The 23,159-nt window shown below is 40.6% G+C and overlaps 1 protein-coding gene across 2 annotated transcripts in view; it reads right to left on the bottom strand.

The window, feature by feature from the left end:
* Positions 1 to 23,159, bottom strand: part of TSPOAP1 (TSPO associated protein 1) — a 352,001-nt gene that overhangs the window by 48,647 nt on the left and 280,195 nt on the right. Inside the window, exons 18-26 of one of the 2 annotated variants that reach the window (XM_088455314.1) lie at positions 21,650 to 22,453; positions 21,160 to 21,311; positions 12,905 to 13,513; positions 9,916 to 10,185; positions 9,063 to 9,245; positions 7,368 to 8,435; positions 6,443 to 6,536; positions 6,153 to 6,346; positions 3,736 to 3,904 (exon numbers count right to left, since the gene is read on the bottom strand). In XM_088455314.1, the coding sequence (XP_088311440.1) occupies positions 3,736 to 3,904; positions 6,153 to 6,346; positions 6,443 to 6,536; positions 7,368 to 8,435; positions 9,063 to 9,245; positions 9,916 to 10,185; positions 12,905 to 13,513; positions 21,160 to 21,311; positions 21,650 to 22,453 (3,543 nt within the window). The remainder of the gene's footprint in view (positions 1 to 3,735; positions 3,905 to 6,152; positions 6,347 to 6,442; positions 6,537 to 7,367; positions 8,436 to 9,062; positions 9,246 to 9,915; positions 10,186 to 12,904; positions 13,514 to 21,159; positions 21,312 to 21,649; positions 22,454 to 23,159) is intronic. The other variant, XM_088455323.1, reaches the window with a different exon arrangement.

Below are 23,159 nucleotides of genomic sequence, written 5' to 3'. Positions count from 1 at the left end.
TATATGGAATAGTAAAAATTATGGAAAAGAATTAAAGCTATGGGCGAGATACATCGATGATGTGATTATTATCTGGAAGGGACCAAGAGAAGATCTTGAAAAATGTATACAGATCATTAATGATAATAAGGCTAACCTGGAGTTTAAGAGTACAATTAGTGCTGATACAGTTAATTATCTTGACTTAACCATATATATTGAAGATGGCCATATACAAACAAAAACCTTTATTAAAGCCACAGACTGTAACAGTTATTTGGAGGCCACGAGCAACCATCATAAAAAATGGCTATCTAATATTCCTGGTGGTCAATTAAGAAGACTAAGACGTAACTGCTCTAAGAAAGCAGACTTTGATCTACAATCAGAAGAATTACTGAACAACTTTATTGATAAGAAATATGATCCTGAGCATCTGATACGAGAGAAATTGAAGGTCAACAGTATGAACAGGGAAGACCTTCTAAAGTATAAAGAAAAATCTGAAGAAAAATCAGAAGACATTCTCTTTATTTCTGACTATTCAGCACAAAGTACACTGTTACAAAATAGTCTTAGAAAACATTGGCATATCCTCATGGCTGACGAAGAACTGAAGAAATACCTACCAGAACATCCGAGGATTGTCTATAGAAGAGCCCCGACAATCAGATCATCGCTAGTCAACAGTAATCTAAGGGAAAGGTGTCCTAAGAAGCAATTAAGCACTATAGGCTTTTCACGATGCGGTATTTGTACAGCCTGTAAGAAAACAAAGTGGAACCATACACAAATAATAAAAAAAGTTACATCCTTTAGCAACAAAAAGGAATTCACTATTAAAGAACGCATCAGCTGCCAAACCACAGGTGTGATCTACATGTTAACATGCCCATGCGGGCTACAATATGTGGGAAAAACTAAAAGAAAACTCCATGTACGTATACAGGAACACCTCTGTAACATCCAAAACCAAAAAGAAAACCACAGCATTCCAATTCACTTTAAAGAAGAACATAACAGCAACCCAAGGGACTTACAATTTATTGGTCTCAAAAAAATAACACCATCATGGAGAGGAGGGAATATGGAGAACTTATTAAGTAAAGAAGAAACCAAAACTATCTATGAAATGGATACGCTGAACCCAAATGGGCTGAATTTAGATCTGGAGATCGCACCATTCTTATAAAGTGAATGTCCCTTGAGGAATAGGATAAAATAAACCTCTCCAACCATTAACCTTTTTAAATATCACCAACAATATTAATTAATACCGATTTAACATCTGTGAGCAAGACCTCGGTTAAATAATTTATGTCCCCTAAAAAATTCCAGAGGCATATATATATATATATATATATATATATATATATATATATTTTCCTTGCACTTATACAATGTCAATACAAATTGTATCAAAATAAAAATCCAAATATGGGAATAAGTTAGAACACCCCATAAGATATAAATTTGAACAAATGTAGCTCCTATTTCATATGAATAGCTTCCTTTAACACCAAGAAACATGATTATTTCTAAAGCACTAAGTTGGTTAATGAATATGGATCAGTATCAAAAAATAAAAACACAGCTTTGACAGCCGTTTTTAATAATATTGCTAATTTTTAATAAGTATAATATATGTTTATTGTAGTATTGTCTTTGTTCTGGTATTTATGTGATGTTATGTCAATTAAACATAGATGTGTGTACTCCTGGCAATGTTGTCATAGAATTCCCTTCACCAAAATGGCCGCCATGTATACCATAAAGGAGCCACCGATGAAATGGGCAAATCTCCCCTAAACAAAATGGCCACCGCGGCCTCAGAGAACTGACTTAAATAGAGCCCCAGTGGATCTGACTGCTGTCATCCTGAGGAAGCCTTTCAGGCGAAACGCGTCGATCACAGAAAAGTCGATTGCCCCTGCAAGCCGCATGAGCAGATACGCGCTCATTGCGGCACACCAAGGAAGTCTGCCGGCAGACACATCGACCCCACGGGACTCATAAGGACTCAATCCGGAGGAAGATTATACCCTTACACATTCGGACTGCAGAAGGAAGACCAAGGTAATCATACACCTATTAAGGTGTTCAATACTTTAATCCCTCTGACGCATGTCAGGTTCATTTCTGTTACTTGGAACTTATTATTCCCTCTGATACAATATAACACTATATTGTGCCCAGTCCACCCTGGACCTATTATCAGCACAGAGTAAGTAAAACGCTCATAGTGTATTACTCTGCACAGTACGCGCACAGAATCAAAAGCTATACATGTTCATATGTTTTATGTATTGTTTGTCTAATTGTCTGTTAAATTTGTGTTGTATACCGGTATATCTTTTTTAAAACAATTACAGACACATAGTATATTAAACCAATCAATAAACATTGATTTTTATAGGAATATCCTTTCTCAGTTTTATTTTTATTTATATTTATTCCTATTAAATTCACCGCTTAATTGATTTATTTAATTAACCTATCCATCATATTTCAATTGATTGAACATCTGTGAATTTATTTACCAGTTTTACCTACATTAGCTCACATACCGTGGGAATTTAACATTTTATGATCATAATTAATTTAGGTGTTATATGCGCTGGATGTTCCCCCCTCTATTACGCTTTTATGACACTACTGGTAGTGATTATTGGTGATGGCTAGGTAGATATGTTTGTTTACATGTTTATTTATTAACAGTTTCTTATATAGCGCAGCATATTCCGTTGCGCTTTACAATTGTTTCATATCCTTCAGTGCTCAAGATAAGTGGCACTCGTCTTCAGCATTTTTAATGTACATTTTGAAGGCAAGTTCCACTTGTCTTTAGCACTCAATGGGTTAAAGTACATTTGTTGCATCCTACTTATAATTGTTGCAGATCAAATGCTTATTTTTGAACTAAATAAATCTATCTGTAGCATTTAGTGGAACTACGTGTGTTAATATGCAGTTTTGTGTTGTTTCTTGTACTGGCACAAGTACAACTTCACTATTCATCCAGTAAGTTGTCTCTGGGATTTGCTGAAGAGGATTTATGTGAAATCAGAGGCAAGTTTTGAATACTATATATATATATATATATATATATATATATATATATATATATATAGTATAAATGTGCTAGTATTTCAATTGTGTTATTGTGCAAGGTGAGGGACACCTTTAAGTTAAAACAATGTAACAGTTTGTGAATCAGATCCTAGGTAAAAAAATTCAATCATATTAGTAAAAGGTTTTGGTGTGTAAAAGGAAAAATGATCGCTATGGAAGAGAAATGTAGTTCAGTATCCATTGTGATGACAAGTTATATAAATCATAATACACATTACTATTATGCATTATTATAGCTATTTTAACAACCTGGCCAGTACTAATTATGAGAAAAATGTGTCTAAATTGCAGCTACATAATTTCTAGTAAAATACACATTATTAGTGAATACATTGTAAAATTTTGAAGCTGACTCACTTCCATACTTAGCGTGAATTATATGTGCTGTACTACCAATGTAAACGATAGAACAGCGTGTGTAAATATGTCTGAAAATGTTAGTCACCCTTTTTAATTACCCCATATCCACTGGTGTTTTCGTGTTGAGCTCTCAAATGCAAATAAAATAGCCAGGAACAATTGCAGTTATATAATGTATTAGGCCTAGTGTAAGCAGTTTGCTCCAGACAAATTTGGTAACTTATAAATAATGTTACAATGGTGCAGAGGTAGAAATGAGCTTACCCAAGTCATTCAGCAAAGAAGCAGATGATAGGTGACCCTGTCTAAAAAGTTGCATTCTGACCTCTTCGCTCTGAATATGTAATTCAGAAACCATGTTGCAGGGAATGTATCCTTTTCTTTCTTCATATTTTCCGTGATAAAATCCATCTGAATCCTTATCACCAAATACCTGTATAAAAAAAAAAAAAAACACAATTTTTTGTACCATATATAGCAGTATTTCATACCGGTCATTCACCAGATTCTAACACACAAAATGCATAAAAAAAACCATGATCTGCTATTGTGTCTAGTGTTTCTTTGAATCAAGAAATTATTATTGAATGTTCAACTAAACAAGCATACAGGACAAATTTGGCAAAAAAACAGCATTTAGTTTGTGAAGAAATGAGCTACTAGCACCAATTAATCTCCAGTTTTACTAAGTTGTGTTAAATATATAATATAGCATACAAATAGTGAGGGTAATTCATATTAGGTGCTCAAGAATAAAAAATGGTATTTCCCCTCATGTAGTTTAAATTTAGTAGTTTCTGAAATGTAGTCTTCAGTCCATCAATAATGCTGTTCCATTGATCACATAATGTAAACAAAGCACCTTAGTTTGTCCAAGATTTGGAATGGTCCTGTTCTCTTCCTCCTTAGGGAGTATTACTCCCAACATGCAAAGAATGGTAAGGAACATGATCGTGTAAAAACATTTTAATAATTAAAAAGTAAAAATATGCAAGGTATTTAAATGTGACCATCAAGGTATATACAAAGATACAAAGGGGCAAACAATAGTGCATACGAATTGGGCTCCTACCAATTTTGAGACAAAAGCCTCAACAGCAGCAGTGGGTAAAGATGTTAATACCCGGGCACTCTACTGTCTGGAATTGTAGCTTAGTCCTTGTCGCCAGTAGGATAAAATTACAGCTCCTCTGCCAACATGTTTCGACCACTGTGCGGTCTTTTTCAAGGTGAGTAGTATGCATTACTTCCTGGCATTTATACCAGATTTGCTGTCTGGGTGTGGACAGAGCCACGTTTGTGTGCACAACCCCTAAACTATAAGCCCCGCTATCTCTCCAAATACACTCAAATAGAAAAATTGCATAATTTGGTGAGAAAACTAGAGAAGAGGATTTTTGTACTTACCAGTTAAATCCTTTTCTCTCATTCCATGGGGGACACTGGAGACATTGGGTATAGCAGGTGCATGTGGAGTCTGGGCACTAAGTAGTTAAAATCTTCACAGCACAGGCCTCTCCCCCCTAATCAACACCCCCCTGAAGTCAGTTTACACTAACAAAACCAAAGGACAGAGGAAGGAGAAGGAGAGGAGGTGGCAGGTACATACACATGCACACACAGAATAGGTGGTTCCCAGGCAACCAACCCCCCAGAAACTTCTGGGAGCACATGGGAAGGCATCCTGTGTCCCCCATGGAATTAGAGATGTGTTGGAACATGATGCACCCTTTCCAACATAAATTGCGCAGTGAAAGCATCCTTCCCATAGATCTGAAGAACCCAGAACCGCCCTCACGCTCCACCTCCCACCACAGTTCCTCCAGCAATGGTGGGGCCCTCCCACTGGCGGGAAACCAACAGAGATAATGACAGAGCCATGATAAATGCAGCAAGCCCACGGCATCCCAGGGCAGCCAAATGAGTCAGTGGTGTTAGAAAATAAAATACATTTGATCACAAACCGCTGCCATAAGGAAGCTTAGTACAAAACACCCTACTAGGAGGGGTACCTTTAGACAGTATTGTTAAAAGTGCATAAACTCCAGACTTAGTCGCTATAATCCCCCAAGAGTTTTATAGAACGACACCACTGCTCAGAGAAGTATAAGGCCAATTACATACTGTCATTTATGCATTTTTGAAAAATCTTCTGCTGATTTATTTATTTTTAACTGCTTGGTGTGTGGACTTTTTCTTGTTTGCAGACTTACCGTAAATGACAGTACGTGCGATAAGTTTCTTTAAATTATTGTGGTAAACAAATTAGAGATAAGCAAATTTGACTTAAAAGTTTTTTGCAATCCGAGTTCCTTGACATAGGCCATTTTTGCAGCAGTTCAAAAGATAAAAACTAAAGCGTATTTCACAGAATGGTTTAACCTATGAATACAGCTTGGATGACAAGCATTCATTCATTCTGCTGTGAGGAAGCAGGAATGGGAACTCCTAAATCCAAATGTCAAACATACAAAAGCGAAAACATTTGGCAGAATGGCTTTCAAAATTTTGCTTATCTCTAAATTAAACTTCCATGTAGAATCCAACTGTTGTTCGTATTTTGACACACATACATTATCGGATGCTCTGGAGTTTTTTTAATGAAACAGTGATTCTTATATTGGTCATCAAGCACTGATACAGAATGCAACCAGCAAGGTGAAGTTAGTTTTAAAACATACCTGCAAAATCTGTCCTTCTTTGAAAGGAAGTTCTTCCATATAAGCATCAGGGTTAGGTGACATGGTCTCTGGATCATAATCAAAAAGTGCCACAAATATTCTTACAGAATCTGCTTCTTGGTTTTTTGAGTTGTTTCCTTGAATTTCCAATGTATTTTCCTTGCAGTAATTGGGCATGGTAGAATGTACATCTTCTATTGGAGAGAAAGAGGTATTTGGTAAGACAAAACCTTGCAATTTAATTGTATTTAGTATCCTAATATATGACAAGAGCCTGAGAAATAAAAGACCTGATTCAGAGACTGTTTGATGGATTGTTCTTGCTTTCCTGTCTGATGTTGTACTGGACAGTGATGGCATCAATAGGTCCTCATTCCAATCCTCCTAGAGATAAGGCAACAGACTTTCAAATAAAAATCTAGGTATCAGCTGAATTAAAATGTGAACCAAGCCAAGCAGCACACAGAGAACCAAAACTGCTTCATGATACGGACATTACATACAATACTCCTCACAATAATTTACAACAATCCCAGCAAAATATCTGAATTATTTCATGTGATCACAAAATATTTCTCATACTGACACAACTTGCTTGATTTATGAATTTCCTGATATATTATTCAGACTTCATGTAGATAGGGCTACATTTATATAGGTCATCATTTGCCAAGAGAGGAAGACTTCACCCAATGTATAATTAGCTGGGTCTACTTATTCGTATAAATATACTGTATGGATGATATCTTTAATCTGGAAAAATGTTATCCATAAATTCACAAAACAAATAAAAAAGAAAGAAGAAAAATAAATAATTGCTGCCGATTAGTAAGATTATCACAAAGTGATTTTCCTTACAGGCACTAACAATGCAATAAAGAGGACAAGGTAGTTTTAATGTTATTCTAAAGAAAAAAAAACTAAATATGGCGCTCAAAACCATGGAAAACCCTTATCTGAAACATATGGACATATACGCTATGTAAATTATTCAATGAGGAATACTGTATGTTTAATAAATCACTATACAAAGCACTTAATGCAAAAGCAGTCAATGAGCAGTGATGAGTAAGCTCCAGAATGCCGATTGTTTCAGATGGTTGATGCCCCAGATCATGTATAAAGCAGACGAAGACGAGGTGGTGCTAACAAAGCTACAGCCACTACATACGGCCTCTAAAAACCAGGGAGGGGAGGAAACAACTGGGAAATCACCTTTCCAGCACAGTCCCATCGAGCTATCCTCAAAGTTGTATTACTTGCTGCTCTGCTAACTTGTTCAACACTATTGCTGCCCTGCTGGGTTCCATGGATTTTTCCAACGTGGAGTAAAGGCTGGGATTCCTTGGCGTATTCGGTTTCTGCAGCTTGAATCTTAACTGGTCTCTTAACCTCCCTCTTCTTTCTTGTATATTGGATAGGCTCCGAATGGCTAGAGCTTTCACTCCACCCTTCTCTGTCTGTCTGAGAGCTGTCATCCCAATGATCAACTTTATTCTGAAAGGCACAGCGAACTGGGGATATCGGCTCCTCCTCCTCTGTATCATATTCTACATCAATTTCTAAATAGTTGGTGGTGAGAGAACTAGGAACTTTTGTTTGAACATTTGTGGCACCAGGTGGCCGATGCCTTTGAGAATGCCGAGATTGCTTGGTTTTCAAACTTTTGCGGCTTATTGGGGAAGTTTCCCGAGATGTACTGTATGCTACCAGCTCTTTCTGGTTGTGGAATCTGGAACTGTAAAATCCAGCTTGGTTAGAATTAGGGGACAATCGGCTGCAGTGCTCCGGGCCATCATTCTGCTTTTTTCGGTTTGGTTCTGGGAAACTGTGGGCTCTCTCATTTACATGGTTGTCCCTTTTGGCATTCCGTGTAAAGCTTTCAGAGACAGGATTAGCAAAGTCAGGTGGAGAATATGAAACACTACTACTTAGTTTTTGAGGCCAATCCTGATCAAGGCAGGCACAGTTTTCTCCAACACATTCAGCGTTCCTGCTGTTTGCAGTGATCTCTTTCCCACAAGTCTCTGTGGGTAGGTTTACACAAGCTTCAGCGACTGTTTTCTGTGGACAGGCTTCCTGAGCCTTCATGTACTGGTACTTCTGTGTCTCTATGTTACAGTGCGGGGCTTTGGGAAAAATGTGCGGGGAAAGATTCTCCTCCTCTTCATCTTCAGTTACCTCAGGTATACTAAATAGTTTCTTACTGCAATGTTTCTGTAGAGGAAGATCCAGAATCCTCTCCAGAATTTCCTCATCGCTGTCTGTCTCACAACAGTCCAACTACATGTATTTTCAAAGGCCACAAAAAGCACAGGAGTATAACATAAAAGTATTAAGTACATAATAAAGTGAGATGACAGCATAAAGCTACCTTATATGCCTATCTAGCAAATGTTATTGCTCAATGCGTATAGAACAATAGACTGTCTATGATAAACACCACACTGTTTATAGAAAATATTACAAATCTTCCATTATTGTTTATTTTCAATAGTCAAAATATGTGTCTAACAAAAGGGTGTCACTTTTCATGGCTGAACTTCATTAGAGAACACATTTTTAATAAGTGATTTGTAGTCAAACCAATATATTTATGAATGTTAAAAGCTATATTTAAAATGTATAACCATAAAATATCAATTGTGAATATTTAAATGAGCTATATGCTATGTTAAAGTCAAGCAAAGCTAATTCCCTCTTATCCCGAGGAGAAATGATAAAGAAGCAGAACTATATACACATGGTTAAAATTATCCAAACTAAAAGGAGACAGTGATAACAATCCTAAACCTACGTCTCACATTTATAGGTCAATACGATGTTTAATTTCGTATCTTCCCTTGCCTGTTTCTCATTTGCATATCCACTTCCAATATCTATAGTATACAGAAAACTTGCATAACACACCTTCCCTTTACTGTCTGCCCCTCTCCTTGATGAGGACTGACTCCACTTTCTGACACTGGGATTAGCATTGGTATCCTCTTCCTCGTCCTCCTCTTCTTCCAGGATGTCAGAGAGGTTTGAACTACGACTGTGATCAATGTGTGTGACACTTGAATGTGTGTCTGCCTGCAATTCTCCAGCCACCTGGTTCACATAAAGCAAAAACTTAGTAATCATTTAACTTTATTTACATCTAATAGACACGGTAACAACTGTTTGAAAAACTGAAGGACATTTCAAGCTACGAATATTTCAAACTTAGAAAGAAATGACAACCCCTACGTGCATATGTGAAATATAGGAGAAAGCGGTGGGTATAAAACACATAACCTTTACTAATAATGCATTTTTATAAAAATAAATGTTATTATCTAAACAATGGATTACTCTGCAACACTCCCTTTCAATATATGTTTGAATATACTTTTTAGTGGTATAGAACACCAGCATAACAGTATTTCTTGTGTCAGCTAAACAATGTTGCTCATACTAGAATAAAACAGTTTTACCTTGTTCTGATTGGTGACACAGTAATTGGCATTGTTATCTTGCAACACTGGGGCCATGGGATCAATTAATGTAAAATGCATGGGGTAAGCTTCACTGGGGCAGGAACTGATGTAAATGATTTAACATGCTCTGTAAAGCACTGCATAGTATGTTAACACTAAATAAAGCTTAGTAAATATAATTGCTGTACATATAATCAGTATTCTGCTATCACTGACACAGAACAGGCCCGATATAAGCATAACATAACTTGGAACAATGTGATCTCAGTAACAGATTATTTTAGCTTCTCTCTGATACTAACCTCTGCTTCATATTTAAAATTCGTCCCACTAGACTCCTTTTCCTCTTTATGGTCTACTTCAAGAAAGTCTTCAATGGAAATTCCCCGACTACTCAAGTTACAGCTGGGGATCCCTGCATCTTCTGATAACGCTGTCTCAGGGCTTGAGCAGACGTCTTTGGCAGTTGTGTTTAATTCTATAGTGTTTTCCTTGCTCCAAGTTATACCCAAAGGCAGGCCACTGGTAAGGGCTAGGTCACAGATTATGGGTTCTTTGGTGTTTGAACATTTCTGCAAGTTTGAAAGATAGTAAACTTTTGAGGTTATAATTGTGCAACTTTTAAATATATTTAAAAAACAACAGTTTTCATGAAAAAGATATTTACTAATTTCTCTTCTTTGCAGAACAACAACTGGTGCATTCACCTTCAGCAAACTTACAGCACATATTCTTTCCTAAACTATAAAGGAAATGAAATGTCATTTCCAATGTGTTATATATAATTCGGTGAAGTGTCACTTGCCTCCATCCTCCCTCACTACAAACGCTGGAATATTGGGAGAACAGAAACAGGAGATATGAGAGGCTTACACTTGCTCCTTTTCTGCACCAGAGACCACCACTTTGTAGAAAGTGCGATCTGGCAGAACAAAGCACCATTTTCTTATGGGAATGCTCATTGTCACTTTTAAGTTTTGAGGGGGTTTCATTATCTATACAAATTTTTTTGCAGAAACTACTCCTTGAAACTTTGTATGAACTATAGTATGGAGACAGTCTTTGTCTATTTCTTCCGGCATCACACAAAAACTACAGGATGAATTTGGATTGCGTTTTCAATATTGTATAGCTTAGTCACCTATAAAGAAACTGAGGTATGTATTACCTCAATGTGACATCAGGGAATTTGCACAGACTCCTCAAGTCCAAAATGACTATGTATATAAATATATATATATATACACAACATATACATATATTGCACAAACTGAACGCAAATTACCGTAGTGATCACTAGCTGAGTAGAAGCAGCAGCGGCGGCTCTGGTAGGCGCCACTGTGCTATGTGTCCGAGCTGCCAGTGGGACATCCTGCGGCTTCGGCAGTGATCACTGAATGTATAGAGACAGCAGCGGCGGATCTGGTAGCTGCCACTATTCTAGGTATCCGGGCCACTCCCTCCGGCCTCAGCTGCTCCTCCTCCTCCTCCTCCCCCATGATGCCCATTTTTATAAGTGCCAGGCCACAATTATATATATATATATGCATCCATACATATATCTATATATATATATATATATATATATATATATATATATATATATATATATGTGTGTGTATCTCTCTCTCTCTCTATATATATACACATATATATATATATCTATATACACACACACATATATATATATATCGCTCATATGTGTATATATATATATATATATATATATATATATACACATATATATATATATATATATATATAAATGTGTGTATATATACATGTACATGTGTGTGTAAGCAAGAGCAGTTTATATATATATATATATATATATATATATATATATAGCAGAGCCTCTGATTGGGGATGTCAACCGACCATCGATGGTTTGCAAACCATCGATGATCTGACAGAAAACAAGTGGTTTGCTATTGCTGGTGGGCATCAATGTTGCACCTACGATGGCAACCCTCAATCTATGTTTTGTAAACATCAGCAGTTGTGGTCTACATAGATCTCTTCGACCGATCGCTAAACAATTGATGGCTTCTAACGATGATTGAACCATCAATGGTACAGCTGTCAATGGCCATCACTAGTATAACATAAAAATTGCTATTTTTATGGTATACTGTGTTTTAAAAAAATTTTTTTTTCAAATAAAATAGTGATGGATAAGTTTAAAATTATATTCTTGACCTAATTCAATCATAAAAGAAACCAACAATTTCGGAGCGGTTTTTGGAAAAAGAATTCGTCAGTTAAGTGGTTAAGTAACATTGTTTGCACAATATTTGCAGTTTGTAATAAAATAACTACACATCATTACTGTACCCGGTCTTTGATGTCAAATGAATAGTTCTTAGAAGTTATCCAATTGTGAAATATTTGATCTAACAGATAGGAACATTAGATAATGGATTTGTATCACTATTCTTACCTTCTTGGTATCTTACATGTATGAGCTATGTACCTCGATTATAGTGTAGTTTGGTACCACCAGTGCGCGAGACAGGGCTAGACTACAAAGAGTAGTTAGGACTGCAGAAAGAATAATAGGTGCTGAACTCCCCTCCATACAGGAGTTATATTGTACAGGGTTAGGAAGCGTATAAGGATTATTATGGAAGACAGTACACATTCTGGTCATGATTTGTTTCAATTGCTCTCATCAGGTAGGTGATAAACAGATATGCCCAGCTACATCCTTGCCTGTAGCACAGCCTATCGCGCCATGTGTGGCGCGAGACGGACTCCCGCGATCGGAGATGCACATTCGTTACTCCATAGGATTAAATGAGAGAGGCACTCCCGTGATCGGAGACGCGTATTCACGTCTCCATAGGATGGAATGGAGACGCACTCCTGCGATCAGTGACGCGCCATAGTGATTATTTTCCACAGACGTTTCTTTTGCTAAATACCTAACTGGGGAATACTGTGGTCAGTATTAATTGTTTTAACTAGGAGGTTTTTTATTTTGGAGTTGTGTTTTATTGTATTGTATTACTTATGAATTGTATACTTGGCCAATAAAGTTTAATTCTGACTCTGACATGTGGTGTGAAGAAGTAATTTCTTATATGCACTTAAAATACTATGGCTGTCAAACCTTCATCACTCCTTACATTGAGGAAAAGTAAAATCACTTTGGCAAATGTTTCTTATTTTTTGCATGTTTTGTAAAACAGCATTCTTTGAAAGTTTGCCTGTCAATAGTTAGTATGCCACAAACACTACCATCCTATATTTGCAATATTACTTTTACACCTCAAAATAAAATACACTTACTTGACTGTCATCTTGAAGTGCTGTCGACCTTGTTTGCAACAAAATTTCAGATCTTTCCATGCTGTCACAAACAGTCCTGGATGGAAATGGGAGTTTGACAGGTTCAGGTAGAAAGGAGGGGACACTATCCAGTGTTCCTTGGCATGACATTTGTACCCCCAAAGGCTCAGAACTGGGAGATCCTTGGCAGTAACTGGAGGAAGCACTAAGTGGTGATATCAGTAGATGTGGTAAGGTCCGCACCGTCTCTAAGGAGTCACCTGTGATACAGCTCATGTGGATGGAAAAATTGGCCTGGGAAGTGGATGCTGGTGGATTGTGAACAGAGCAGGGAGAAGATGATGTAAGAGGCATGGCAGGAGTCTTCTCTGAATGAGAGCACAGCTTCTGACCTGATGCTAAAAGGATTGTGTTAGAAAAGTTATGAGATAAGGAAGGACTGTCAGGGCTTTTTAACAAGGCAGAGGGTATTTGGGCTGGCACTGAGTCCACAGATTCTCCACTGGGTGACATAGTTCTAACAGATATTTCCCGGGACACTTGCAGCAGTTGCAAGTGAGACGTGCCAACCAATACACTGCCAGCTGTGGGAGAAGTAACTTCAAGTACCTGAAAGAGGAGGAACATAATAAAAAACAATAACAGAATTATTACTTCCTTTGGAGTGAGCCTGCTGGCAGAGACGACCATTCCCTAGACTGACAATGTTTGTGTCTCTGTCCAAAATTCAATGTCTTATGGGCATAGTCTAAAGCAGGGGTGGGGATCTTTTTTTCTGCTGAGGGCCATTTTGATATATATATATATATATATATATATATATATATATATATAAATATATATATTACAGTATTCGAGGGCCTGGGGCAGGCCACGGCCCCTCCACATGACATCACACGAGGCCGTGACCACAATCACTAGTGATTACAGCAATGCCCAGAGCATCCTAAGGACGCTCCAGACGGCACTGCTGCATAGAATCTGGCTGCAGCGTGCCATTCTAGGCACCCTGCTAGCCAGATGAGACTAGCAGAAAAAAGCTCAGAGGGCCAGACCAAATGATTCTGAGGGCCTTATACGGCCCCCGGTCCTGAAATTCCCCATCCCTGGTCTAAAGGCAAGGTGCGAGACAGAAATCAGGAGAGCCACAGGCAAGTCTATAAAGATATGAAAATATTACTTTGCTTGCAATAAAGATGCACACAACCATATAACTTGTCTCAAAGTGTTATGTTACTCCTTAAGACAAGATTAATTTGGATTCCTTAATACAGGCATAATTTGTCCTAAATAAGCAAAACTATTTTAACAGAATAGTGCCTTTCTTACTTAATTCGTTTTCAGAGTGATTGTCACAACAACACATCAGCAGTGAGCATTCCCATATTATATAACTACTTAATTAACATTGACTGGATGGGAATATCGTCATCAATAATGTATTAAGCTGCAATTTGGTCTTATGAATTTGAAGCACTTGTGTTGTAAATGTTATAATATAAGACAAAACTGAGGAATGAAGAAAGGACTCTTTGTTACTGTTACAAATTAACAACTAGTTCTAAAAAACGTAACCGGCATGGTTGAATATCATTCTGGTTCGCACGCACCACTTCTAAAAGTATGAGGAAGATAACTTCAGTAAACCGCAAGCACTAATATGCTGACCTCTGACACAAATATCCCATAAAAGTGTATTGGCCCAGGAGGGGGTGGGATGTAAAATTGAATTTTGGTACTTATCGTTAAATCCTTTTCTCTGAATCCATCTGGGGAACAGTGGACCATGGGGTTGCTTGAGGATCCGAAGGAGCTGGCACTTAATTAGACTAGGATGATTTTAAGGGAGTAGCTCCTCCCCTGAGCTCCTCCACTCTGCAATCCGAGGTCTTCAGTACAACTTCAAAAGTAGCCCTAAACCAAGGGTAAACCACCTAGTGTAACTTACAGATCAACCACAACCCACTCACGAACAAAGAACTGAGCGTAAGGGTGGGAACGCAGTGACCCCCAGATGGACTTAGAGAAAAGCATTTAATGGTAAGTACAAAAATCTGATTTTTTTTTCCATCCGATCTTGGGGACACTGGACGATGGGGATGTTCAAAAGCCAACCCTAGGGGAGGGTACGCTCAGAAAAACCTAAGATTTTTCCACTGAAACTAATATTCTTAGATGCGAACACTGGAAATCAAGAAAAAATGGTGAACCTGCTGGTGAACAGACGACCAAGCCACCCCCGGCATAGTGGCTTTCACGGAAGAGCCACAGCTCGCATAGAGGGAGCCTAATAGAATTGGTAAATCGCCCCTGTGAGTTCAGCCAGGGAGAACCCCGCCATGAATGCATGGCTACCAGACACCAAAGAACTACTCCCAGCAACCTGATTTGGTGTCAACTTTGGAGTATACTGGCCCTGTACAGATGTAAACCCACTTGTGATCAACACTGGGCCTAGACCTGCTCTGTGGTCAACCTGGGCCAGGAAACCTGTCTTACCAAACCTGGTGCCCCTGAGGTCAACCAAAGCCACCAGGCTGATGCTGATGTTAACGTGGATACCCGAACAGCATAGGGCAATGGGGCCAGAACTCATGGACTGCACCCTACTGCAACAGTCTGTGCCTCCCCAATAACAGAGTACAGACACAGGGCCTGATTCAGCAAGGATCGCTATTCTGCTACAATGCATGCACAGCAGTTGCTAAAATAAGCGGTGAAATGCAAATGTTTGCAATCGCTTTGCGATCACAGCTTACCATAGGGATGCCCACTTCCCCTTACACATATCCGTATACTTGGGCAATACAGCAAAATAATCGGTAACATCACGTGACATCGTACACATACGCACAGTTAAGGCAGGTCAGACTTCACTCAGGAATTGCTAACTTCAGCACACGCTATGAGCCCTCATGATGCGTATGGTATTGCAGTGGATAATTTATGCACGCCCCTGCAACGGCGCCGCACGGCACTGGCACTCCTGCGTTCGGCCGACCCCCCCCTGTCACCACCCACAAACGGCACTTCCTGTCAATCAATGTGCTCTGGGTCTGCGTAGCCTCTGCAAACGCAGTTCCCATCGCAATTGCTACGTGCACTTTGATGCATTCGCAATGCAAATTAATCAACTGATTGCGAGCGTCTTTGCTACTGCGATCCTTTCTGAATCAGGCCCAAATGCCACAGTGCCCAGCAACGTAGGAAAACACAAGCGAACAGTGCAAGTAGAAGCTCCAAACACAAAATCAATGATAAGGGAAACCACAATTTGGAGAATTCAGAATGCAAATGGATTCGGCCCATCACACATAGCCGCCAAGGCAATGGTGATTCCAAAACAGTTTGACCAAGTCCGGACTACTGCCTCCAGGATGAAAAAATTATAGGGAACAAACTTTAAGCAGACCACTGCGATGACCTGACCAAGAAGTCAGGAAACCGCACCAGACATTCGCTCAGATTAAGTGTCCCGAGAAGACTATGTCATGGAGTCCCAAAACATAAAGCATGAAATCAGCAGGCACGCCCAGTAAGAGAAAGGGAACCCAGGAGGATACAGACCCATTTTTTGTACCACAAAGGGTGAAGATACACACCCTGAGCCATTTAGGCTTCAATGTCGCAAAAAAAGGCAGTCAGACACATGAACTCCTTCAGTGCTGTATGCTCTTAATAGCCCATGGAGGCAACACCTAGAGCAGCCAAAGCCCAGTGCTGCAGCACATGCGGCACAGGCTCGGTATCAAGGTGAGAGCAGTGGAGATTCCGACTCCAGAATCCAAAACACTTGGCACCGATGGACACCAGTGGCCAGTGCTAGCCACATTGTGGGTCCTATACCAGAGTAGGAACAAGGAGGATTGACATCCAGACAGATAGCTACCAATTCCTGTAGCTGGAGAGAATCCTTGGAAAACCCAACCATGGTAAGCATAAATCAGAACAAGCCTGTAGAGGAGCTGGATGTGCGACTACGACACGGCCCAACAGATAAATGGACACTGGAATCGCCTTTAGACACTCTGTCCAGCCACACTGCTGGAATAAGAAACATCTGAAAAACCAGATGTAAGAGATGTTCCCAGGCCCTCAAATCAAAACCCATGTCCCCAGTGGAACCACACCCCAAAAAGAGAGGTGCAGCAAAGCAAGTTAAAAGTCCTGAAAGAAACCAATAGCTCACCCTACTCAGCTTCCCTAAGAGGACATTATGGTAGTTGCCATGCTGCAGCCAAGCATGATCCACTAATTAGGAAGTAATCACCACTGCAAACTAGTCGCAGCGCCCAGATCTCTACTAAAGACTCAAACCACTGCAGGGATACCGTCCATGAAAAGGACGAATACCTAGAACTGGTAGACTAGGTGGAGACACTGGTAGGAAAGTATTCTTACCCCCAAGAGAATTCCAACCCTGCAGAAAACCTAGCCCCCCAACAACAAGGAGGAAAACTCTAAAGAACAGTGTACCAAAAGGAAAACCACAGTCCAATACCTGGGTTTGAAAGACTAATGTGAAACACCCATAGCCCAGGGACAATGGTCGCCTAAAGATAACAGCAGACCTTCCAGATACTTCCCGGATGAAGACAAGGTTCAAGACCTGATGATAGGATGACAGGCCACCATAAAAAGGGAGTCCCTATCTGTCTAGGGCAGCTCCCACTGCAGGTCCAAGTAGCAGGACCCCTCCGTCACACCCCGAAGACCCGGAAGACCTACACCATGCCGGAGCTACGAATAGTGGTTGTGAACCTCTGCTGAAAAGGACAAATCACCCAATGTGGTACTCCCAAACTTGGAACTTGAAACCTCAGACGTCCCACCAATATCTCAGTAACAGACAAGACTTTCTGAACAGTAGGTCACACCTACTACCACCCTGGAAAAATGTACCGCCAAGTAAGCACGGTGGAGAGCCACCCAGCACCTCCGGACAAGTTCCAAGCAATTACTGTCTATTGCGGCCGCCTGCCGAATGGGCCTGCCCCATAGGTTTGAACTGACAGTCACGTCTCAGCAGTGTGTGCTACCAGGGCCCTTAAAATAAGTTCCCACCGAGAGCTGAACTGGGATCGCTGGATTCAGAGTCCAGCCTGTTAACCAGTACACCCTGGAACCGAATGTTGATTTTTTTTTTTTTTTTAATGTTAGGCAGCATCAGTACCCACACTGCGGTAAAAGAAAAGAAAACCTACACTCAGAACCAGCTTGTGACAGTGTAAGAGACTACCTTACCTGTGAAAAATACAACCGGTCAGTAGTATGCAGAACCCTGACCAAAGTCAGGGCCACAACCTCATCAAGGAGGAAAAACATCGACTTGAGTTAGACTGACTCTTTATACCAAGTGCACACTAGCGAACGCAATATAGCAGAAAGGACAAGTAAACACACCTGTATATACAGGTGTGACACAAGCCAAGTTCTAAATGCTGGGAAGATTGCACAAATAAAATATACCAGGCGGGGTGACTAAAATCAATCTTTCTGTCCGGATCGAAAACCTGACTGCCACTGAGAGAACAGTGGTGCTGATGCTACAGCAGGTGCACTAAGTGCACACCCATGCGGTGCAGAGGCACACCCAGTATACAGATTTTGTATAGCAGGCTCATAGCCGAAAGACTGCAGGCTGGGTGTGCACATATGTTAACATACTGCTGATGATCTGCAATAGAGAACCCTTGGTACAAGGCCAGAGCAGACAACTGGATATCCGGTACAGTAACTCGTCCATTTAACCGGTCCTATCACCCAATGTCACAGACAGCTTCCTGGTAACGGAACCTGAGACCCTGTATTCCGTACAACTGTATGACTGCAGGCTGAGCTTCAGCAGTGACTCACAGCAATAGTGACAGAGCAGGCTATACCCTTTTTATACACTTTAAGTTGACATATCATAATGAAGGACACTAATGCACCTGATACATAGTATACACATCAGCACCCTGGATACTTGCGCCTGGCTCCAGCGTCTATGCTCCCAGTATACACATAAGAGCACAAGCAGTCCGATTACACTACGATCTACATACATCTACAGATGCTCATGTACCCCATATGAGAATAGGAAGGCTGACCGTGATAAATCTCCCAAAAGGGAAATCATGCAGAAGAGACAGACCGTCTCTACCAGCTAACCCCTGAAAATGTAAAGGCGGGTATCCACTACCCAATTAAACAGAGCGATTTAACGAGAACGACAGCAAAATGTCGGAAACGACCAGCAATGCGCGCTCCCGCTGGTCATTTCCGACATCAATCATCGCCTGAAACATGCTGGTCAATCTGCCGATAACGATAGATTGACCATGTTCAGTAATGATGGAGGGCCCTACACTGAACGACTGATCGTTCAGTGTAGGCACTGCAGGGGATGGAGAACGATGGTATGATTACGATGTGGTAATCGTACTGTCTTTCCCTCATCTGCTAGTGGATATGCAGCTTAACAGGAGAAGCTGCCATAAAGGTACTGCTACTATAAAGGGGGAGAATAAACCTCTGTGCGCTGGAAAAGAAAAACACATAGCCAGGTCTGAGTGAGAGCTTAAGGTGCGTACACACGGTACAATTAAAATGCACAATATGAACGATAACGATATCGATCATATCGTTCATTTTTGGGTGCCTCCAACCCACCAACGACCTGCGAAGAGCGGGCACATACGGACGATAACGTTATCGTCCGTGCATGCAGGCCAACCTGGTCGATATCGACCAGGTTACTATAGGGACCCGCCATCGGTGGTGGGTTGGTGGTGTGCTGGATGATCGATATCGACCATCCAGCACACACGGGAGATCGTTCAACGATATCGTTAACGATCGTCCAGTGTGTATGCACCATTAGCTCGCACCCAGGCAGCCGCAGAATACAAACAGCTACTGTAGCTAAAACCAGCCAAGGCAGTGTAACCCGATTCCTGTTGGCAAGGAGCCAAGAGTCAGGTTAAGTGGGGGAGGGGAGATTGACTCACAAACAGCATGGAAAAGTAACCAACTTATGTAGAAGCCCTGTACTGCAGTAACAAACCTGCCTGGTGAACAAACAGTACATACAAAAACCAAGTATACTTAATCATTCCTGGAGAGGCTGATGGTACTGCCCTCCTTTCTGACCCTGTTCCAGGCAGGGAAGGGTGTCTTAACCAAAAGGGAGGAGTCAGGTCGTGCAGCCAGCTCCTCCCCCAATGCTCTCTGTCTCTTCCCCGGGCACAAACACCAGTGAACTTCCATGAAAGATGATTTTTGTCCATGAAAGCTGACGTTTTGCCTCTTTCTGAGACCCGATTTTTGGCGGGAATAAATCTGAACCGAGTCTGCACATCTCTAATCCTAGTGTGCCTGACCTTACATGCGCTCCTCATCTTTATAAAGAGGGGAGCAGCAGAGTAACCCGCAAGATGGCAGCGCCATGCTGAGCCCCCATAAGTGACAGCCGGCTGCTGGTCCAGGCGGGCTCCGGAACGGAGACCCTCTAAGGGGGAGCTGGGGAGTAAACACTGTTAACTTTCCTAGCAGTCCGGCGGCAGCACTGATTGTTGGCTGGGAGCCAATGTGAGGGTGAGCTCTGAGTGGAGTCACTCTCCCCCGATCTTCATAGCCGCAGTATCCACGATGCGTGCTGCGGTTTCAGCACACATCACAGACTACATATAAAGTAAAAAAAATAATTACAAATAAAGAAAAACATCTAAAACACAGGGCTGTGTTTAAAACAGCCCAGCTTCCATGGGCACTTTAACACTGAAGACCACGGGTTGCAGAGGTGAGGAGCTCAGGGGAGAAGCTACTCCCTGAAAGTTATTCTGGTCTAATTAAGTGCCAGCTCCTTTGGACCCTCAAGCAACCCCATGGTCCAGAGAAATTACTAATATCCTGGGGAGGAGGGGTGATCAGTGCTACAATGGGGCTTATGATCACTAGAGGTGGGAGTAGTTATGCCACTGGGGATCTATTACCACTATGGTGGTGCAGTGTCATGCTACTGGTAAGTTTCTTTTCTCAATAAGATATTTAAATACATTTTTAAAGATATATTTTTAACTAAACAAAATTTTTTAAAAAACACAATTTTTGAGGGCCGTTCTGTAAAAATTTTAAAAAACATTAGTCGGTTAGGTGGTTAATCATGCACAATTTGAAGAGGACAAAGGGATGGCATTGTGTACCTAAATGATGATCTATACATTTGATAAATACGTTATATAAAACATGGAGACCTCCCCAAACAAATTTACCTTCTGTCCATCAGCATATACTGCATAGCCAGTTACTCTGACTCCATTTGATGTCCCTGCAGCATCTATTGTCACCGGCAGCCAAGTGACGAGCAGAACACCAGGCCTTGGACCTAGTTCAACCTGAACATCAAGTGGGGCATCTGGAGGACCTGAGAAATGGAATAAACCATTGCTATGTAATGCTATCAATACCATTCTAAAACATACTGAGTATTTAATTTGAGAGAAGATTAAATTAGATTACCAAAAAAAAAAACCTCTTGCTTATGCACTGATAAAAAGCTATTTGAAATAAACAATAAAAAAAAGATCTACCCAAATTCCTGTTTTATACTAATCTTAACAGCATGTAAACCAGGGGTTTGATGATGATTGTAGTGAATGATTATTAGCAATTTTCCTCACGGTTTCTTAATACAGTCATGGTTTTAAAAAGTTTGGTGTAATAAATGAGATAGACATTTTCAGCTATCGATCAACATGTTACCTGCAGCTGGAGTTGTCAATTGCATAACTGTGGTCTTCGGCTCCCTCCTTTCAATAGGTAACTCCAAGGGAATCCGCTGAGGTCGGGCCTCCACTTTTACATTATACATAGTGCTGGGTCTTAAGCTGCTAAATGTATACCAGTAGGTCCCTGACTTTGCCAAGCCACAGCTTTCCTCATTTAGATACAAGGCATGTGAATAGTTGCTGTTACATGGCTGCCATGTAATTTCAGCAGATGTGGCTGAAAGGCTACGAACACGTAACTGTGTTGGAGCAAGTGAATAACCATAGCCGACCAACATGGTGCACCGCATCCGATCTGAGCAGCCCCTCTCTGTCATGCTCTGCACAGAAATGCGGTAAGTCCGAGTTTTCAATTCCAGCTTCTCAATCAAAGCTTTAGTTTGTCCTCCACAGCGAACATTTTGTCGAAGCTCGTTATCCACATAAATATTATAACTCAGAATATTTCCACTGCCTGCTGCTACAAGAGGCGGATCCCACCCGACCACTAAGCTATGGGCAAGTTGTTTAATGAGGGTCAGTTTTCGAGGGTAAGGCACAGCTGAGACATCTCTCGCTCCTTCGCTGTTCCCTTGCATTGGCAATGGACTGAGGCTGCTCTCATCATCATCTTCCTCACTTCTCTCCATGCTGCTTCCACTCAAAAAGCTAATGTCCTGCCCCGAGCTTTGCGATAGCTCATTGGTTTCACCTGGGTGACAGGCTACCAAATCATCATCCGACACACGTTCCACGAAGTTTGAAGGCACGAGCCCACGCCTTCCATCCATTAATTCCCCTGTTAAGACAAAGAAATAAGTCCTAAAACATAAGTTGCGTGGTGAATGAATAATGCACATTTTAAGCATATACAGTGCCTTGCAAAAGTATTCACCCCCCTTGGCTTTTTACCTTTTTTGTTACATTACAACCTGTAATTTATTTATTTTTTTTATCTGAATTTTATGTGATGGATTGGTGAAGTGAAATGAGAAAAATATATATAAAAAAGAATCTTTATAAATAAAATTCAAAAAATTGGCATGTGCATATGTAATCACCCCCTTTCCTACGAAGCCCCTCAAAAGTTCTGGTGCTACCAATTACCTTCAGAAGTCACATAATTAGCTAAATGAAGTCCACCTGTGTGAAATCTAAGTGTCACATGATCTGTCAGTATAAACACACTTTTTCTGAAAGGCCCCAGAGGCTGCAACACCACTAAGCAAGAGGCATCACACCGTGAAGACCAAGGAGCTCTCCAAACAAGTCAGGGACAAAGTTGTTGAGCAGTACAATTCTGGGTTGGGTTATAAAAAAATATCCAAATCTTTGATGATCCCCTGGAGCACCATCAAATCCATCATCATCAAATGGAAAGAACATGGTACCACAACAAACCTGCCAAGAGAGGGCCGCCCACCAAAACTCACAGACCGGGCAAGGAGGGCATTAATCAGAGAGGCAGCACAGAGACCAAAAGGTAACCCTGAAGGAGCTGCAGA

This window comes from Taudactylus pleione, unplaced genomic scaffold (assembly GCF_031769625.1).
Source record: "Taudactylus pleione unplaced genomic scaffold, aTauple2 ptg000040l, whole genome shotgun sequence".
Lineage (NCBI taxonomy): Eukaryota > Metazoa > Chordata > Amphibia > Anura > Myobatrachidae > Taudactylus > Taudactylus pleione.
Note: the sequence above shows the minus strand (reverse complement) of the source record. Positions and strands in the feature narration are given on the sequence as shown.